General features: G+C 37.8%; 1 protein-coding gene across 1 annotated transcript; it reads left to right on the forward strand.

Moving 5' to 3' along the window:
* Positions 1 to 1110: 1110 nt before the first annotated feature.
* On the forward strand, positions 1111 to 5152 carry LOC141588048 (uncharacterized). The gene is made up of 4 exons (XM_074409504.1): positions 1111 to 3661; positions 3771 to 3904; positions 4063 to 4503; positions 4658 to 5152. Exons 1-4 carry the CDS (start codon positions 1111 to 1113, stop codon positions 5150 to 5152), a joined length of 3621 nt encoding a protein of 1206 aa, XP_074265605.1.
* Positions 5153 to 15284: the final 10132 nt, after the last annotated feature.

Genomic DNA, 15284 nt, shown 5'->3' on the forward strand with positions numbered 1-15284 from the left:
TATTAATAAAAATACGTCATATACAAAAAATCGACTTAGTAATTCATAATTACTTGTACCAAAATATGTTACCAATTTACAAATCACAATAAATTGTATTTATAATAATTCATTCAATTTTAATTGTTTCTTTAAACAATAATTTCATCTGAGTAATGATACAATTCAATTACTCAGACCGTATCTCATTTAATCAAATTTCAATGAGATACGTAAATTTTACTTCCAAAATCGTCCGTCAATTTTTCAAGTAATTTAATTAACTCGTAACGTTATACGATTAATTAAATGATCAATTAAGAGTGTTGCTGATGCAGGAGCACTCGAAGAAAATGAAAATGAAGTCTTAATTAGTCGAAATGTAACTCACATTTCTGAAGGTTTCAAAATGGGCTCAAGTATCGTGAATATGATAGCATGGAGAAGTCAAGGTGACGGGTTGGAGTCCGTCTAAGTCAACACGCCAACCAAGGAGGGTCAAGGTCGGTGCTGATGGAGGTGTTTAAGATTATTAGTTTCTTTATTTTTGCTTTCCTAATTCTAGTCAATAAATTTAAGGTAGTGTTGTTATTTCCTTATAGTTTCTTTCCTAATCTTAGCAAGATTGTAATAAGGCAATTTGCCATAATATGGGTCGGATTTCCTAATCAGTTTAGGACAAGTTAAGGAAGTTTAGGGAAGGGAGGTCGGTTTCCTTATAGTATAAATAGGGACTTTTGTATTCAGTTTTATTCATTCAAGTTTAGAGATTAATACAAGTTTTCTTGTTGCTTATTGCTTGCGAGCTTTGAGAGTCTTATTTCTTTCTTGCGAGGGAGAGATTAGAGTGTGGTTGATCCTTGCGAGGTGAGAGTCACAAAACCCAGTCGTGTGTGAGTTCGAGTTCCTTGCGAGGGAGGAGAGTTTATTCACGTCATATCCTCTTAATTTTCGTTCAAAAACATATAAAATCAAATAAAAAGTCTAATAGTCCGCTGCGTGTTTTACAACAAAATCGAACAGTCCAACGTACTGTTTAAATCCATAAAATCGACTAGATTTTACATCAATTTGGTTACCAGAGCAAGGTTATTAATTTGTTTCTTAACAAGTTAATCTTGGGAAGTAAAGATGCCGGGAGAAGCCGATTCCAGCAAGGGCACCGGTGACGGTTCAGGCACGATTCAAGAACAACTAGATGAGATGAAACAAGCTATGGCTGAGCTAAAGTATATGATGAAGAACCTTCCAATTGGACGAGGTAGAGAACGAAGTCCAAGTCGTAGTAGGTCTCGTGAATCATATTCTGATGATGCGGTTTCCAAGTCCAAAAAGGAGAACAAAAACGATGATGATCGAGGTCTAAAACTTGACATACCTGATTTTAATGGAGATTTGGATCCCGAAAAGTTTTTGGATTGGATTAGGCAAGCAGAACGAGTTTTCGAATACAAGGAATACGATGAGCATAAGCAATTCAAAGTAGCTATTCTAAAACTTACTAAATATGCATCGTTGTGGTATGAAAACTTGAAAAAACAGAGAAAGCGTGATAAGAAGAGCAAGATTGATACTTGGGAGAAACTTAAGAAGCACCTTATGAGGAGATTCTTACCAAGAGATTATGAGCAAGAAAATTACCTAAAATTGCAATCTTTATCACAAGAAAATCTGTCCGTGGCCGAGTATATTAAAGAATTCGAAAGGATGATGATTGTTTGTGACCTTGAAGAAAAGGAAGAGCTTAGAGTTGCAAGATTCATCAAGGGTCTAATACCATCACTTGCGTCCAAAGTTGAAGTTCAGATTTACAATGGATTTGACGATGTGTGTCGTTTGGCTCTAAAATTCGAAAAGCAAGACAAAACAAAGAAGTCCTATACCTATTCGAAAGGAGCAAGTTCTGGCTCGAGTTCTTATTCTAAACCAACAACGAGCAAACAAAAGGAAGTTGTGACAGAAGAAGTAAAGGACAAAGGTAAGGGTGTCGTGGAACCTAAGGGTAACTCATTAAGACGCTGTTTTAAATGCCAAGGCTATGGTCACATAGCTAATGAATGTCCGCAAAAGAGAGCACTCACCGCTCAAGAATTGCGCAACATAGTTCCAGCATTCATTCAAACTGAACAGTCCACAGAACTGTCTGATATTGAGGAGGACGAAGAAGAAGGTGTAGCTTATGATGTTGATCCGTTGAGTGAAGAGGAGTGTTTGGTAATTCGTAATCTTCATGTAGAAACAACTCCGGTTGAAGCTGAACAAAGGGAGCAAATATTTCACACTCGTTGCAAGGTACATTCTAAAATTTGCAATCTAATCATTGATAGTGGATCATGTACCAATGTTGTGTCAAAGGAGTTAGTTGATGAGCTGAAATTACAAACCAAGAATCATAATAAGCCATATAAATTGCATTGGTTGAATGGGGATAATGGAATTCAAGTAAGGAAGCAAGCATTAGTTTCTTTGAGTTTGGGACCTTATAATGATGATATTTGGTGCGACGTGATTCCTATGAGTGCGTGCCATATTCTATTGGGACGATCCTGGCAATTTGATCGAAAGGTTGAACATGATGGAAGAACTAACATATATAGTGTGACCAAGGGCAAAACAACATTCAATTTGAAGCCTTTATCGCCTAATAAAATCAAGGAGCTGAAATCAAAGAAGGGGAGCTTATTTATGGAAGCTCGTGAGATTGAAGAGGTTCTAGCTCGTGGAGAACCAGCCTATGTTCTTATGGTTCGTGAATTAGAAGCCAATGGTGAAGGAAGCAGCCGTGAAGTTCAAGGGCTATTAAAAGAGTTTTGCGATGTATTTCCCGAAGAATTACCGGTTGGATTACCTCCTTTAAGAGGTATTGAACATCAAATTGACTTAATTCCAGGAGCTCAGTTGCCAAATAAACCAGCCTATCGTTGTAATCCCGAAGAAGCAAAAGAATTACAAAGACAAGTGCAAGAGTTAATTGATAGGGGTTATGTTCAAGAAAGTTTGAGTCCTTGTGCCGTACCAGCTCTATTGGTTCCAAAAAAAGATGGGACTTGGAGGATGTGTATTGATAGTAGGGCCGTTAACAATATCACAATAAAATATCGATTTCCTATGCCGAGGTTGGATGATATGTTAGACGAGTTGAGTGGGTCACGAGTATTTTCGAAGCTTGATTTACGAAGTGGCTATCATCAAATGAGAATTCGTGAAGGTGACGAATGGAAGACAGCGTTCAAGACTAAGCAAGGGTTGTATGAGTGGCTCGTTATGCCATTTGGTCTTTGCAATGCTCCTAGTTCGTTTATGAGGTTGATGAATGAAGTATTGAGGCCGTTCTTAAACAAGTTTGTTGTGGTGTATCTCGATGACATTCTTATTTATAGCAAGAGCAAAGAGGAACATATTGAACATCTCCGTGAAGTGTTTAAAATGCTACGAAAACAGAAACTATATGGCAAAATGGAGAAGTGTACATTCATGATGCCAAGCGTGGTGTTCCTAGGGTATATTGTTGGTGAGAATGGTGTAAGCATGGATCCGTCCAAAGTGGAGGCAATCAAGGCATGGCCGGTTCCTAAATCAACAACTGAGGTTCGTAGTTTCCATGGTTTGGCTTCGTTTTATCGAAGATTTATTCAAAATTTCAGTACAATTATGGCGCCTATAACCGAGTTGACGAAGAAGGGTGAGTTTGTATGGACTCCTAGTGCAGAGAAGGCATTCAAAGAGGTAAAATCTAAACTAAGCTCCGCACTTTGTTTTAACACTTCCTAATTTTGACAAATTGTTCGAAGTTGAGTGTGATGCGAGTGGAGTTGGGATTGGGGCTGTTTTGGTGCAAGATAAACGACCAGTAGCTTACTTTAGTGAGAAGTTGGGTGGTGCGCGATTGAATTACTCGACTTATGATAAGGAGTTCTATGCAATTGTGAGAGCATTGGATCATTGGGGTCATTATTTGCGACCTAAACCATTTGTGTTACATTCGGATCATGAAGCATTGAAGCATATTCATGGACAACGAAGTTAAATCAAAGACATGCCAAGTGGGTTGAGTTTCTACAATCTTTTACTTTCTCATCAAAGTATAAGACGGGAGCTTCTAATGTTGTTGCTGATGCATTGTCTCGAAGACATACTTTATTGATCGAGTTAGATGCGAGAATGCTTGGGTTTGAACATATCAAAGAGCTGTACAAAACTGATCCAGATTTTGCTAAGGAGATTATTGAGCCAACGGGGTTATATACTGTTCAAGACGGTTATCTGTTCAAGGGCAATCGATTATGTATTCCCAACGGTTCAATTCGAGAGCTTTTGATTCGTGAAGCTCATGGTGGTGCAATAGCTGGACACTTTGGAGTAAACAAGACTAATGATGTTTTGAGTGAGCATTTTTATTGGCCAAAGATGAGCAAAGATGTGCAAGAGATCGTGGCTAAGTGTGTGGTGTGTCAAAAGGCAAAGAGTACGTTCAATAAGGGACTTTATACGCCCCTGCCCGTACCTACACAACCGTGGAATGAGGTAAGTATGGACTTTATACTTGGTTTACCTAGAACTCAAAGAGGAAAGGATTCAATTATGGTTGTTGTGGATCGATTTTCAAAGATGGCGCATTTCATCCCATGTCATAAAACCGATGACGCTACTAATATTCTTTGAACTTTATTACAAAGAGATTGTTCGATTACATGGTATTCCGCTTACTATTGTGTCGGATCGAGATGTTAAGTTCTTAAGCTACTTTTGGAAGACATTATGGAGATTGGTTGGAACGAAGTTGTTATTTAGTACTTCTCATCATCCACAAACAGATGGACAAACCGAGGTGACTAATAGAACTTTGGGAAGCTTGTTACGAGGTTTGGTTAGCAAGAGTACGAAAGATTGGGATGTTAAGTTAGCTCATGCTGAGTTTGCATATAACCGAACGCCGTCAATGACTACGGGAAGATCACCATTCGAGATTGTTTATGGGGTGAATCCGTATCTTCCTATTGATTTGGTTCCTATACCAAAGAAAGAGGTGTTGAGTTTCGAAGCAAAGGAAAGACAAGCTGCATTTTTCGAGTTTGTGAGCAAGTTAAAGCACAAATCGAGAAAGCCAATGCTAGATACAAGGAGAAAGCAAATAAACATCGAAAGCAACCTGTTTTCAAAGTTGGGGATTTAGTATGGTTACACTTAAGGAAGGAACGTTTTCCATCCAAGAGGAAGAATAAGTTGATGCCAAGAGCCGATGGACCATTCAAGATACTTGAAAGCTATGGGACTAATGCCTACAAGTTAGAATTGCCAAGTGAGTATGGAGGTGTAAGTGCGACATTCAATGTTGGAGATTTGTCACCATACTTAGATGACGAAAATTTGAGGTCAAATTCTCAAAAAGAAGGGGAGAATGATGCAGGAGCACTCGAAGAAAATGAAAATGAAGTCTTAATTAGTCGAAATGTAACTCACATTTCTGAAGGTTTCAAAATGGGCTCAAGTATCGTGAATATGATAGCATGGAGAAGTTAAGGTGACGGGTTGGAGTCCGTCTAAGTCAACACGCCAACCAAGGAGGGTCAAGGTCGGTCTTTGATGGAGGTGTTTAAGATTATTAGTTTCTTTATTTTTGCTTTCCTAATTCTAGTCAATAAATTTAAGGTAGTGTTGTTATTTCCTTATAGTTTCTTTCCTAATCTTAGCAAGATTGTAATAAGGCAATTTGCCATAATATGGGTCGGATTTCCTAATCAGTTTAGGACAAGTTAAGGAAGTTTAGGGAAGGGAGGTCGGTTTCCTTATAGTATAAATAGGGACTTTTGTATTCAGTTTTATTCATTCAAGTTTAGAGATTAATACAAGTTTTCTTGTTGCTTATTGCTTGCGAGCTTTGAGAGTCTTATTTCTTTCTTGCGAGGGAGAGATTAGAGTGTGGTTGATCCTTGCGAGGTGAGAGTCACAAAACCCAGTCGTGTGTGAGTTCGAGTTCCTTGCGAGGGAGGAGAGTTTATTCACGTCATATCCTCTTAATTTTCGTTCAAAAACATATAAAATCAAATAAAAAGTCTAATAGTCCGCTGCGTGTTTTACAACAAAATCGAACAGTCCAACGTACTGTTTAAATCCATAAAATCGACTAGATTTTACATCAGTTGCCCTATAGGTATGACCTAGGGGGTCAACTGATCACCACCGTCGCACGACAGTAATGTCAAACTCTAGTCAGCCAATCATTACCGATATATGTTGACCAGTTGATAGTAAAATATTACTTCCCAATTGTATTCTTTATAATGAGACTTAAACATGTGATCATCATGATCAACAGTCGTGATCGCATTATTGTCGGAGGACACATATTCCAACAATTAGTCCATGTGACTCGTTGTGTGAACCATTTGTCCTTGTTCATTAGTCCTTGTGACTCGTTGTGTGAACCATTTGTCCTTGTTCTTTAGTCCTTGTGACTCGTTGTGTAAACTATTTGTCCTTGTGACTCGTTGTGTCAACCATTTGTACTTGTTCATTAGTCCTTGTGCCTCGTTGTGTGAACCATTTGTCCTTGTTCTTTAGTCCTTGGTCCTTGTTGTGTGAACCATTTGTCCTTGTTTATTAGTCCTTGTGACTCGTTGTGTAAACCATTTGTCCTTGTTGTTGTGACTTGATGTGTGAAGGATTTTTCCTTGTTCATTAGTCCTTTTGACTCGTTGTGTAAACTATTTATCCTTGTTCATAAGTCCTTATGACTCGTTGTGTGAACCATTTGTCTTTGTGACTCGTTGTTTAAACCATTTGTCCTGGTTTATTAATCCTTGTGACTCGTTGTGTAAACCATTTGTCCTTGTGATTGTGACTTGTTGTGTGAACCATTTTTCCTTGTTCATTAGTCCTTGTGACTCGTTGTGTGAACCATTTGTCCTTGTTCATTTGTCCTTGTGACTCGTTGTGTAAACTATTTAACCTTGTTCATTAGTCCTTGTGACTCGTTGTGTGAACCATTTGTCCTTGTTCATTAGTCATTGTGACTCGTTGTGTAAACTATTTGTCCTTGTGACTCGTTGTGTCAACCATTTGTCCTTGTTCATTAGTCCTTGTGCCTCGTTGTGTGAACCATTTGTCCTTGTTCTTTAGTCCTTGGTCCTTGTTGTGTGAACCATTTGTCCTTGTTTATTAGTCCTTGTGACTCGTTGTGTAAACCATTTGCCCTTGTTGTTGTGACTTGATGTGTGAAGCATTTTTCCTTGTTCATTAGTCTTTTTGACTCGTTGTGTAAACTATTTATCCTTGTTCATTAGTCCTTGTGACTCGTTGTGTGAACCATTTGTCTTTGTGACTCGTTGTTTAAACCATTTGTCCTGGTTTATTAGTCCTTGTGACTCGTTGTGTAAACCATTTGTCCTTGTGATTGTGACTTGTTGTGTGAACCATTTTTCCTTGTTCATTAGTCCTTGTGACTCGTTGTGTGAATCATTTGTCCTTGTTCATTAGTCCTTGTGACTCGTTGTCTAAACTATTTGTCCTTCTTTATTAGTCCTTGTGACTTGTTGTGTGAACCATTTATCCTTGTTCATTAGTCCTTCTAACTCGTTATGTTAACCATTTGTCCTTGTTTATTAGTCCTTCTGACTCATTGGGTAAACCATTTGCCCTTGTTCATTAGTCCATGTGATTCGTTGTGTGAACCATTTGTCCTTGTTCATTAGTCCTTGTGACTCGTTGTGTGAACCATTTGTCCTTGTTTACTAGTCCTTGTGACTCGTTGTGTAAGCCATGTGTCCTTGTTCTTGTGACTTGTTGTGTGAACCATTTTTCATTGTTCATTAGTCCTTGTGACTCGTTGTGTGAACCATTTGTCCTTATTCATTTTGTCCTTGTTCATTAGTCCTTGTGACTCGTTGTGTGAACCATTTGTCCTTGTTAATTAGTCCATGTGACTCGTTGTGTGAACCATTTGTTCTTGTTCATTAGTACTTGTGACTCGTTGTTTAAATCATTTGTAACAAGGACTCAATGTGTAAATCATTTGTCCTTTTTCTTTAGTCCTTGTGACTCGTTGTGTAAATCATTTGTCCTTGTTCATTAGTCCTTGTGACTCCTTGTGTTAACTTTTTTTCCTTGTTCTTTAGTCCTTGTGACTCGTTTTGTGAACCATTTGTCCTTGTTCATTAGTCCATATGACTGGTTGTGTGAACCATTTGTCCTTGTTCTTTAGTCCTTTTGACTCGTTGTTTAAAACATTTGTCCTTGTTTATTAGTCCTTGTGACTCGTTGTGTAAACTATTTCTCCTTGTTCATTAGTCCTTGTGACTCATTGTGTGAACCATTTATCCTTGTTCATTAGTCCTAGTAACTCGTTTTGTTAACCATGTGTCCTTGTTTATTAGTCCTTGTGACTCATTGGGTAAACCATTTGTCCTAGTTATTGTGACTTGTTGTGTGAACCATATTTCATTGTTCATTAGTCCTTGTGACTCGTTGTGTGAACCATTTGTCCTTGTGACTCGTTGTGTAAACTATTTGACCTTGTTCATTAGTCCTTGTGACTCGTTGTGTGAACCATTTGTCCTTGTTCCTTAGTCATTGTGACTCGTTGTGTGAACTATTTGTCCTTGTGACTCGTTGTGTGAACCATTTGTCCTTGTTCATAAGCCCTTGTGGCTCGTTGTGTGAACCATTTGTCCTTGTTCTTTAGTCCTTGGTCCTTGTTGTGTGAACCATTTGTCCTTGTTTATTAGTCCTTGTGACTCGTTGTGTAAACCATTTGTCCTTGTTGTTGTGACTTGTTGTGTGAAGCATTTTTCCTTGTTCATTAGTCCTTTTGACTCGTTGTGTAAACTATTTATCCTTGTTCATTAGTCCTTGTGACTCGTTGTGTGAATCATTTGACTTTGTGACTCGTTGTTTAAACCATTTGTCCTGGTTTATTAGTCCTTGTGACTCGTTGTGTAAACCATTTGTCCTTGTGATTGTGACTTATTGTGTGAACCATTTTTCCTTGTTCATTAGTCCTTGTGACTCGTTGTGTGAACCATTTATCCTTGTTCATTAGTCCTTGTGACTCGTTGTCTAAACTATTTGTCCTTCTTTATTAGTCCTTGTGATTGTGACTTATTGTGTGAACCATTTTTCCTTGTTCATTAGTCCTTGTGACTCGTTGTGTGAACCATTTATCCTTGTTCAGTAGTCCTTGTGACTCGTTGTCTAAACTATTTGTCCTTCTTTATTAGTCCTTGTGACTTGTTGTGTGAACCATTTATCCTTGTTCATTAGTCCTTGTACTCGTTATGTTAACCATTTGTCCTTGTTTATTAGTCCTTCTGACTTAATGGGTAAACCATTTGTCCTTGTTCATTAGTCCATGTGACTCGTTGTGTGAACCATTTGTCCTTGTTCATTAGTCCTTGTGACTCGTTGTGTGAACCATTTGTCCTTGTTCTTTAGTCCTTGTGACTCGTTGTGTAAACTATTTGTCCTTGTGACTCGTTGTGTCAACCATTTGTACTTGTTCATTAGTCCTTGTGCCTCGTTGTGTGAACCATTTGTCCTTGTTCTTTAGTCCTTGGTCCTTGTTGTGTAAACCATTTGTCCTTGTTTATTAGTCCTTGTGACTCGTTGTGTAAACCATTTGTCCTTGTTGTTGTGACTTGATGTGTGAAGCATTTTTCCTTGTTCATTAGTCCTTTTGAATCGTTGTGTAAACTATTTATCCTTGTTCATAAGTCTTTGTGACTCGTTGTGTGAACCATTTGTCTTTGTGACTCGTTGTTTAAACCATTTGTCCTGGTTTATTAATGCTTGTGACTCGTTGTGTAAACCATTTGTCCTTGTGATTGTGACTTGTTGTGTGAACCATTTTTTCTTGTTCATTAGTCCTTGTGACTCGTTGTGTGAACCATTTGTCCTTATTCATTTTGTCCTTGTTCATTAGTCCTTGTGACTCGTTGTGTGAACCATTTGTCCTTGTTAATTAGTCCATGTGACTCGTTGTGTGAACCATTTGTTCTTCTTCATTAGTACTTGTGACTCGTTGTTTAAATCATTTGTAACAAGGACTCATTGTGTAAATCATTTGTCCTTTTTCTTTAGTCCTTGTGACTCGTTGTGTAAATCATTTGTCCTTGTTCATTAGTCCTTGTGACTCCTTGTGTTAACTTTTTTCCTTGTTCTTTAGTCCTTGTGACTCGTTTTGTGAACCATTTGTCCTTATTCATTAGTCCTTGTGACTCGTTGTGTGAACCATTTGTCCTTGTTCATTAGTCCATATGACTGGTTGTGTGAACCATTTGTCCTTGTTCTTTAGTCCTTGTGACTCGTTGTTTAAAACATTTGTCCTTGTTTATTAGTCCTTGTGACTCGTTGTGTAAACTATTTCTCCTTGTTCATTAGTCCTTGTGACTCGTTGTGTGAACCATTTATCCTTGTTCATTAGTCCTAGTAACTCGTTATGTTAACCATGTGTCCTTGTTTATTAGTCCTTGTGACTCATTGGGTAAACCATTTGTCCTTGTTATTGTGACTTGTTGTGTGAACCATATTTCATTGTTCATTAGTCCTTGTGACTCGTTGTCTAAACTATTTGTCCTTCTTTATTAGTCCTTGTGATTGTGACTTATTGTGTGAACCATTTTTCCTTGTTCATTAGTCCTTGTGACTCGTTGTGTGAACCATTTATCCTTGTTCAGTAGTCCTTGTGACTCGTTGTCTAAACTATTTGTCCTTCTTTATTAGTCCTTGTGACTTGTTGTGTGAACCATTTATCCTTGTTCATTAGTCCTTGTACTCGTTATGTTAACCATTTGTCCTTGTTTATTAGTCCTTCTGACTCAATGGGTAAACCATTTGTCCTTGTTCATTAGTCCATGTGACTCGTTGTGTGAACCATTTGTCCTTGTTCATTAGTCCTTGTGACTCGTTGTGTGAACCATTTGTCCTTGTTCTTTAGTCCTTGTGACTCGTTGTGTAAACTATTTGTCCTTGTGACTCGTTGTGTCAACCATTTGTACTTGTTCATTAGTCCTTGTGCCTCGTTGTGTGAACCATTTGTCCTTGTTCTTTAGTCCTTGGTCCTTGTTGTGTAAACCATTTGTCCTTGTTTATTAGTCCTTGTGACTCGTTGTGTAAACCATTTGTCCTTGTTGTTGTGACTTGATGTGTGAAGCATTTTTCGTTGTTCATTAGTCCTTTTGAATCGTTGTGTAAACTATTTATCCTTGTTCATAAGTCTTTGTGACTCGTTGTGTGAACCATTTGTCTTTGTGACTCGTTGTTTAAACCATTTGTCCTGGTTTATTAATGCTTGTGACTCGTTGTGTAAACCATTTGTCCTTGTGATTGTGACTTGTTGTGTGAACCATTTTTCCTTGTTCATTAGTCCTTGTGACTCGTTGTGTGAACCATTTGTCCTTATTCATTTTGTCCTTGTTCATTAGTCCTTGTGACTCGTTGTGTGAACCATTTGTCCTTGTTAATTAGTCCATGTGACTCGTTGTGTGAACCATTTGTTCTTGTTCATTAGTACTTGTGACTCGTTGTTTAAATCATTTGTAACAAGGACTCATTGTGTAAATCATTTGTCCTTTTTCTTTAGTCCTTGTGACTCGTTGTGTAAATCATTTGTCCTTGTTCATTAGTCCTTGTGACTCCTTGTGTTAACTTTTTTCCTTGTTCTTTAGTCCTTGTGACTCGTTTTGTGAACCATTTGTCCTTATTCATTAGTCCTTGTGACTCGTTGTGTGAACCATTTGTCCTTGTTCATTAGTCCATATGACTGGTTGTGTGAACCATTTGTCCTTGTTCTTTAGTCCTTGTGACTCGTTGTTTAAAACATTTGTCCTTGTTTATTAGTCCTTGTGACTCGTTGTGTAAACTATTTCTCCTTGTTCATTAGTCCTTGTGACTCGTTGTGTGAACCATTTATCCTTGTTCATTAGTCCTAGTAACTCGTTATGTTAACCATGTGTCCTTGTTTATTAGTCCTTGTGACTCATTGGGTAAACCATTTGTCCTTGTTATTGTGACTTGTTGTGTGAACCATATTTCATTGTTCATTAGTCCTTGTGACTCGTTGTCTAAACTATTTGTCCTTCTTTATTAGTCCTTGTGATTGTGACTTATTGTGTGAACCATTTTTCCTTGTTCATTAGTCCTTGTGACTCGTTGTGTGAACCATTTATCCTTGTTCAGTAGTCCTTGTGACTCGTTGTCTAAACTATTTGTCCTTCTTTATTAGTCCTTGTGACTTGTTGTGTGAACCATTTATTCTTGTTCATTAGTCCTTGTACTCGTTATGTTAACCATTTGTCCTTGTTTATTAGTCCTTCTGACTCAATGGGTAAACCATTTGTCCTTGTTCATTAGTCCATGTGACTCGTTGTGTGAACCATTTGTCCTTGTTCATTAGTCCTTGTGACTCGTTGTGTGAACCATTTGTCCTTGTTCTTTAGTCCTTGTGACTCGTTGTGTAAACTATTTGTCCTTGTGACTCGTTGTGTCAACCATTTGTACTTGTTCATTAGTCCTTGTGCCTCGTTGTGTGAACCATTTGTCCTTGTTCTTTAGTCCTTGGTCCTTGTTGTGTAAACCATTTGTCCTTGTTTATTAGTCCTTGTGACTCGTTGTGTAAACCATTTGTCCTTGTTGTTGTGACTTGATGTGTGAAGCATTTTTCGTTGTTCATTAGTCCTTTTGAATCGTTGTGTAAACTATTTATCCTTGTTCATAAGTCTTTGTGACTCGTTGTGTGAACCATTTGTCTTTGTGACTCGTTGTTTAAACCATTTGTCCTGGTTTATTAATGCTTGTGACTCGTTGTGTAAACCATTTGTCCTTGTGATTGTGACTTGTTGTGTGAACCATTTTTCCTTGTTCATTAGTCCTTGTGACTCGTTGTGTGAACCATTTGTCCTTATTCATTTTGTCCTTGTTCATTAGTCCTTGTGACTCGTTGTGTGAACCATTTGTCCTTGTTAATTAGTCCATGTGACTCGTTGTGTGAACCATTTGTTCTTGTTCATTAGTACTTGTGACTCGTTGTTTAAATCATTTGTAACAAGGACTCATTGTGTAAATCATTTGTCCTTTTTCTTTAGTCCTTGTGACTCGTTGTGTAAATCATTTGTCCTTGTTCATTAGTCCTTGTGACTCCTTGTGTTAACTTTTTTTCCTTGTTCTTTAGTCCTTGTGACTCGTTTTGTGAACCATTTGTCCTTATTCATTAGTCCTTGTGACTCGTTGTGTGAACCATTTGTCCTTGTTCATTAGTCCATATGACTGGTTGTGTGAACCATTTGTCCTTGTTCTTTAGTCCTTGTGACTCGTTGTTTAAAACATTTGTCCTTGTTTATTAGTCCTTGTGACTCGTTGTGTAAACTATTTCTCCTTGTTCATTAGTCCTTGTGACTCGTTGTGTGAACCATTTATCCTTGTTCATTAGTCCTAGTAACTCGTTATGTTAACCATGTGTCCTTGTTTATTAGTCCTTGTGACTCATTGGGTAAACCATTTGTCCTTGTTATTGTGACTTGTTGTGTGAACCATATTTCATTGTTCATTAGTCCTTGTGACTCGTTGTCTAAACTATTTGTCCTTCTTTATTAGTCCTTGTGATTGTGACTTATTGTGTGAACCATTTTTCCTTGTTCATTAGTCCTTGTGACTCGTTGTGTGAACCATTTATCCTTGTTCAGTAGTCCTTGTGACTCGTTGTCTAAACTATTTGTCCTTCTTTATTAGTCCTTGTGACTTGTTGTGTGAACCATTTATCCTTGTTCATTAGTCCTTGTAACTCGTTATGTTAACCATTTGTCCTTGTTTATTAGTACTTCTGACTCATTGGGTAAACCATTTGTCCTTGTTCATTAGTCCATGTGACTCGTTGTGTGAACCATTTGTCCTTGTTCATTAGTCCTTGTGACTCGTTGTGTGAACCATTTGTCCTTGTTCTTTAGTCCTTGTGACTCGTTGTGTAAACTATTTGTCCTTGTGACTCGTTGTGTCAACCATTTGTACTTGTTCATTAGTCCTTGTGCCTCGTTGTGTGAACCATTTGTCCTTGTTCTTTAGTCCTTGGTCCTTGTTGTGTAAACCATTTGTCCTTGTTTATTAGTCCTTGTGACTCGTTGTGTAAACCATTTGTCCTTGTTGTTGTGACTTGATGTGTGAAGCATTTTTCGTTGTTCATTAGTCCTTTTGAATCGTTGTGTAAACTATTTATCCTTGTTCATAAGTCTTTGTGACTCGTTGTGTGAACCATTTGTCTTTGTGACTCGTTGTTTAAACCATTTGTCCTGGTTTATTAATGCTTGTGACTCGTTGTGTAAACCATTTGTCCTTGTGATTGTGACTTGTTGTGTGAACCATTTTTCCTTGTTCATTAGTCCTTGTGACTCGTTGTGTGAACCATTTGTCCTTATTCATTTTGTCCTTGTTCATTAGTCCTTGTGACTCGTTGTGTGAACCATTTGTCCTTGTTAATTAGTCCATGTACTCGACTCGTTGTGAACCATTTGTTCTTGTTCATTAGTACTTGTGACTCGTTGTTTAAATCATTTGTAACAAGGACTCATTGTGTAAATCATTTGTCCTTTTTCTTTAGTCCTTGTGACTCGTTGTGTAAATCATTTGTCCTTGTTCATTAGTCCTTGTGACTCCTTGTGTTAACTTTTTTTCCTTGTTCTTTAGTCCTTGTGACTCGTTTTGTGAACCATTTGTCCTTATTCATTAGTCCTTGTGACTCGTTGTGTGAACCATTTGTCCTTGTTCATTAGTCCATATAATTTGGTTGTGTGAACCATTTGTCCTTGTTCTTTAGTCCTTGTGACTCGTTGTTTAAAACATTTGTCCTTGTTTATTAGTCCTTGTGACTCGTTGTGTAAACTATTTCTCCTTGTTCATTAGTCCTTGTGACTCGTTGTGTGAACCATTTATCCTTGTTCATTAGTCCTAGTAACTCGTTATGTTAACCATGTGTCCTTGTTTATTAGTCCTTGTGACTCATTGGGTAAACCATTTGTCCTTGTTATTGTGACTTGTTGTGTGAACCATATTTCATTGTTCATTAGTCCTTGTGACTCGTTGTCTAAACTATTTGTCCTTCTTTATTAGTCCTTGTGATTGTGACTTATTGTGTGAACCATTTTTCCTTGTTCATTAGTCCTTGTGACTCGTTGTGTGAACCATTTATCCTTGTTCAGTAGTCCTTGTGACTCGTTGTCTAAACTATTTGTCCTTCTTTATTAGTCCTTGTGACTTGTTGTGTGAACCATTTATCCTTGTTCATTAGTCCTTGTACTCGTTATGTTAACCATTTGTCCTTGTTT

The sequence above is a fragment of the Silene latifolia genome, chromosome 6, assembly GCF_048544455.1.
Source record: "Silene latifolia isolate original U9 population chromosome 6, ASM4854445v1, whole genome shotgun sequence".
Classification (NCBI taxonomy): Eukaryota; Viridiplantae; Streptophyta; class Magnoliopsida; order Caryophyllales; family Caryophyllaceae; genus Silene; species Silene latifolia.

Excerpts from the sequence above, each read along its gene's own strand:
- LOC141588048 (XM_074409504.1), top strand. The coding sequence starts at position 1,111 with ATGCCGGGAGAAGCCGATTCCAGCAAGGGCACCGGTGACGGTTCAGGC. Across the intron at positions 3,662-3,770 it reads AACCGAGTTGACGAAGAAGG|TTGAGTGTGATGCGAGTGGA; the intron begins GTGAGTTTGTAT and ends AATTGTTCGAAG. Across the intron at positions 3,905-4,062 it reads ATAAGGAGTTCTATGCAATT|TATAAGACGGGAGCTTCTAA; the intron begins GTGAGAGCATTG and ends TTCTCATCAAAG.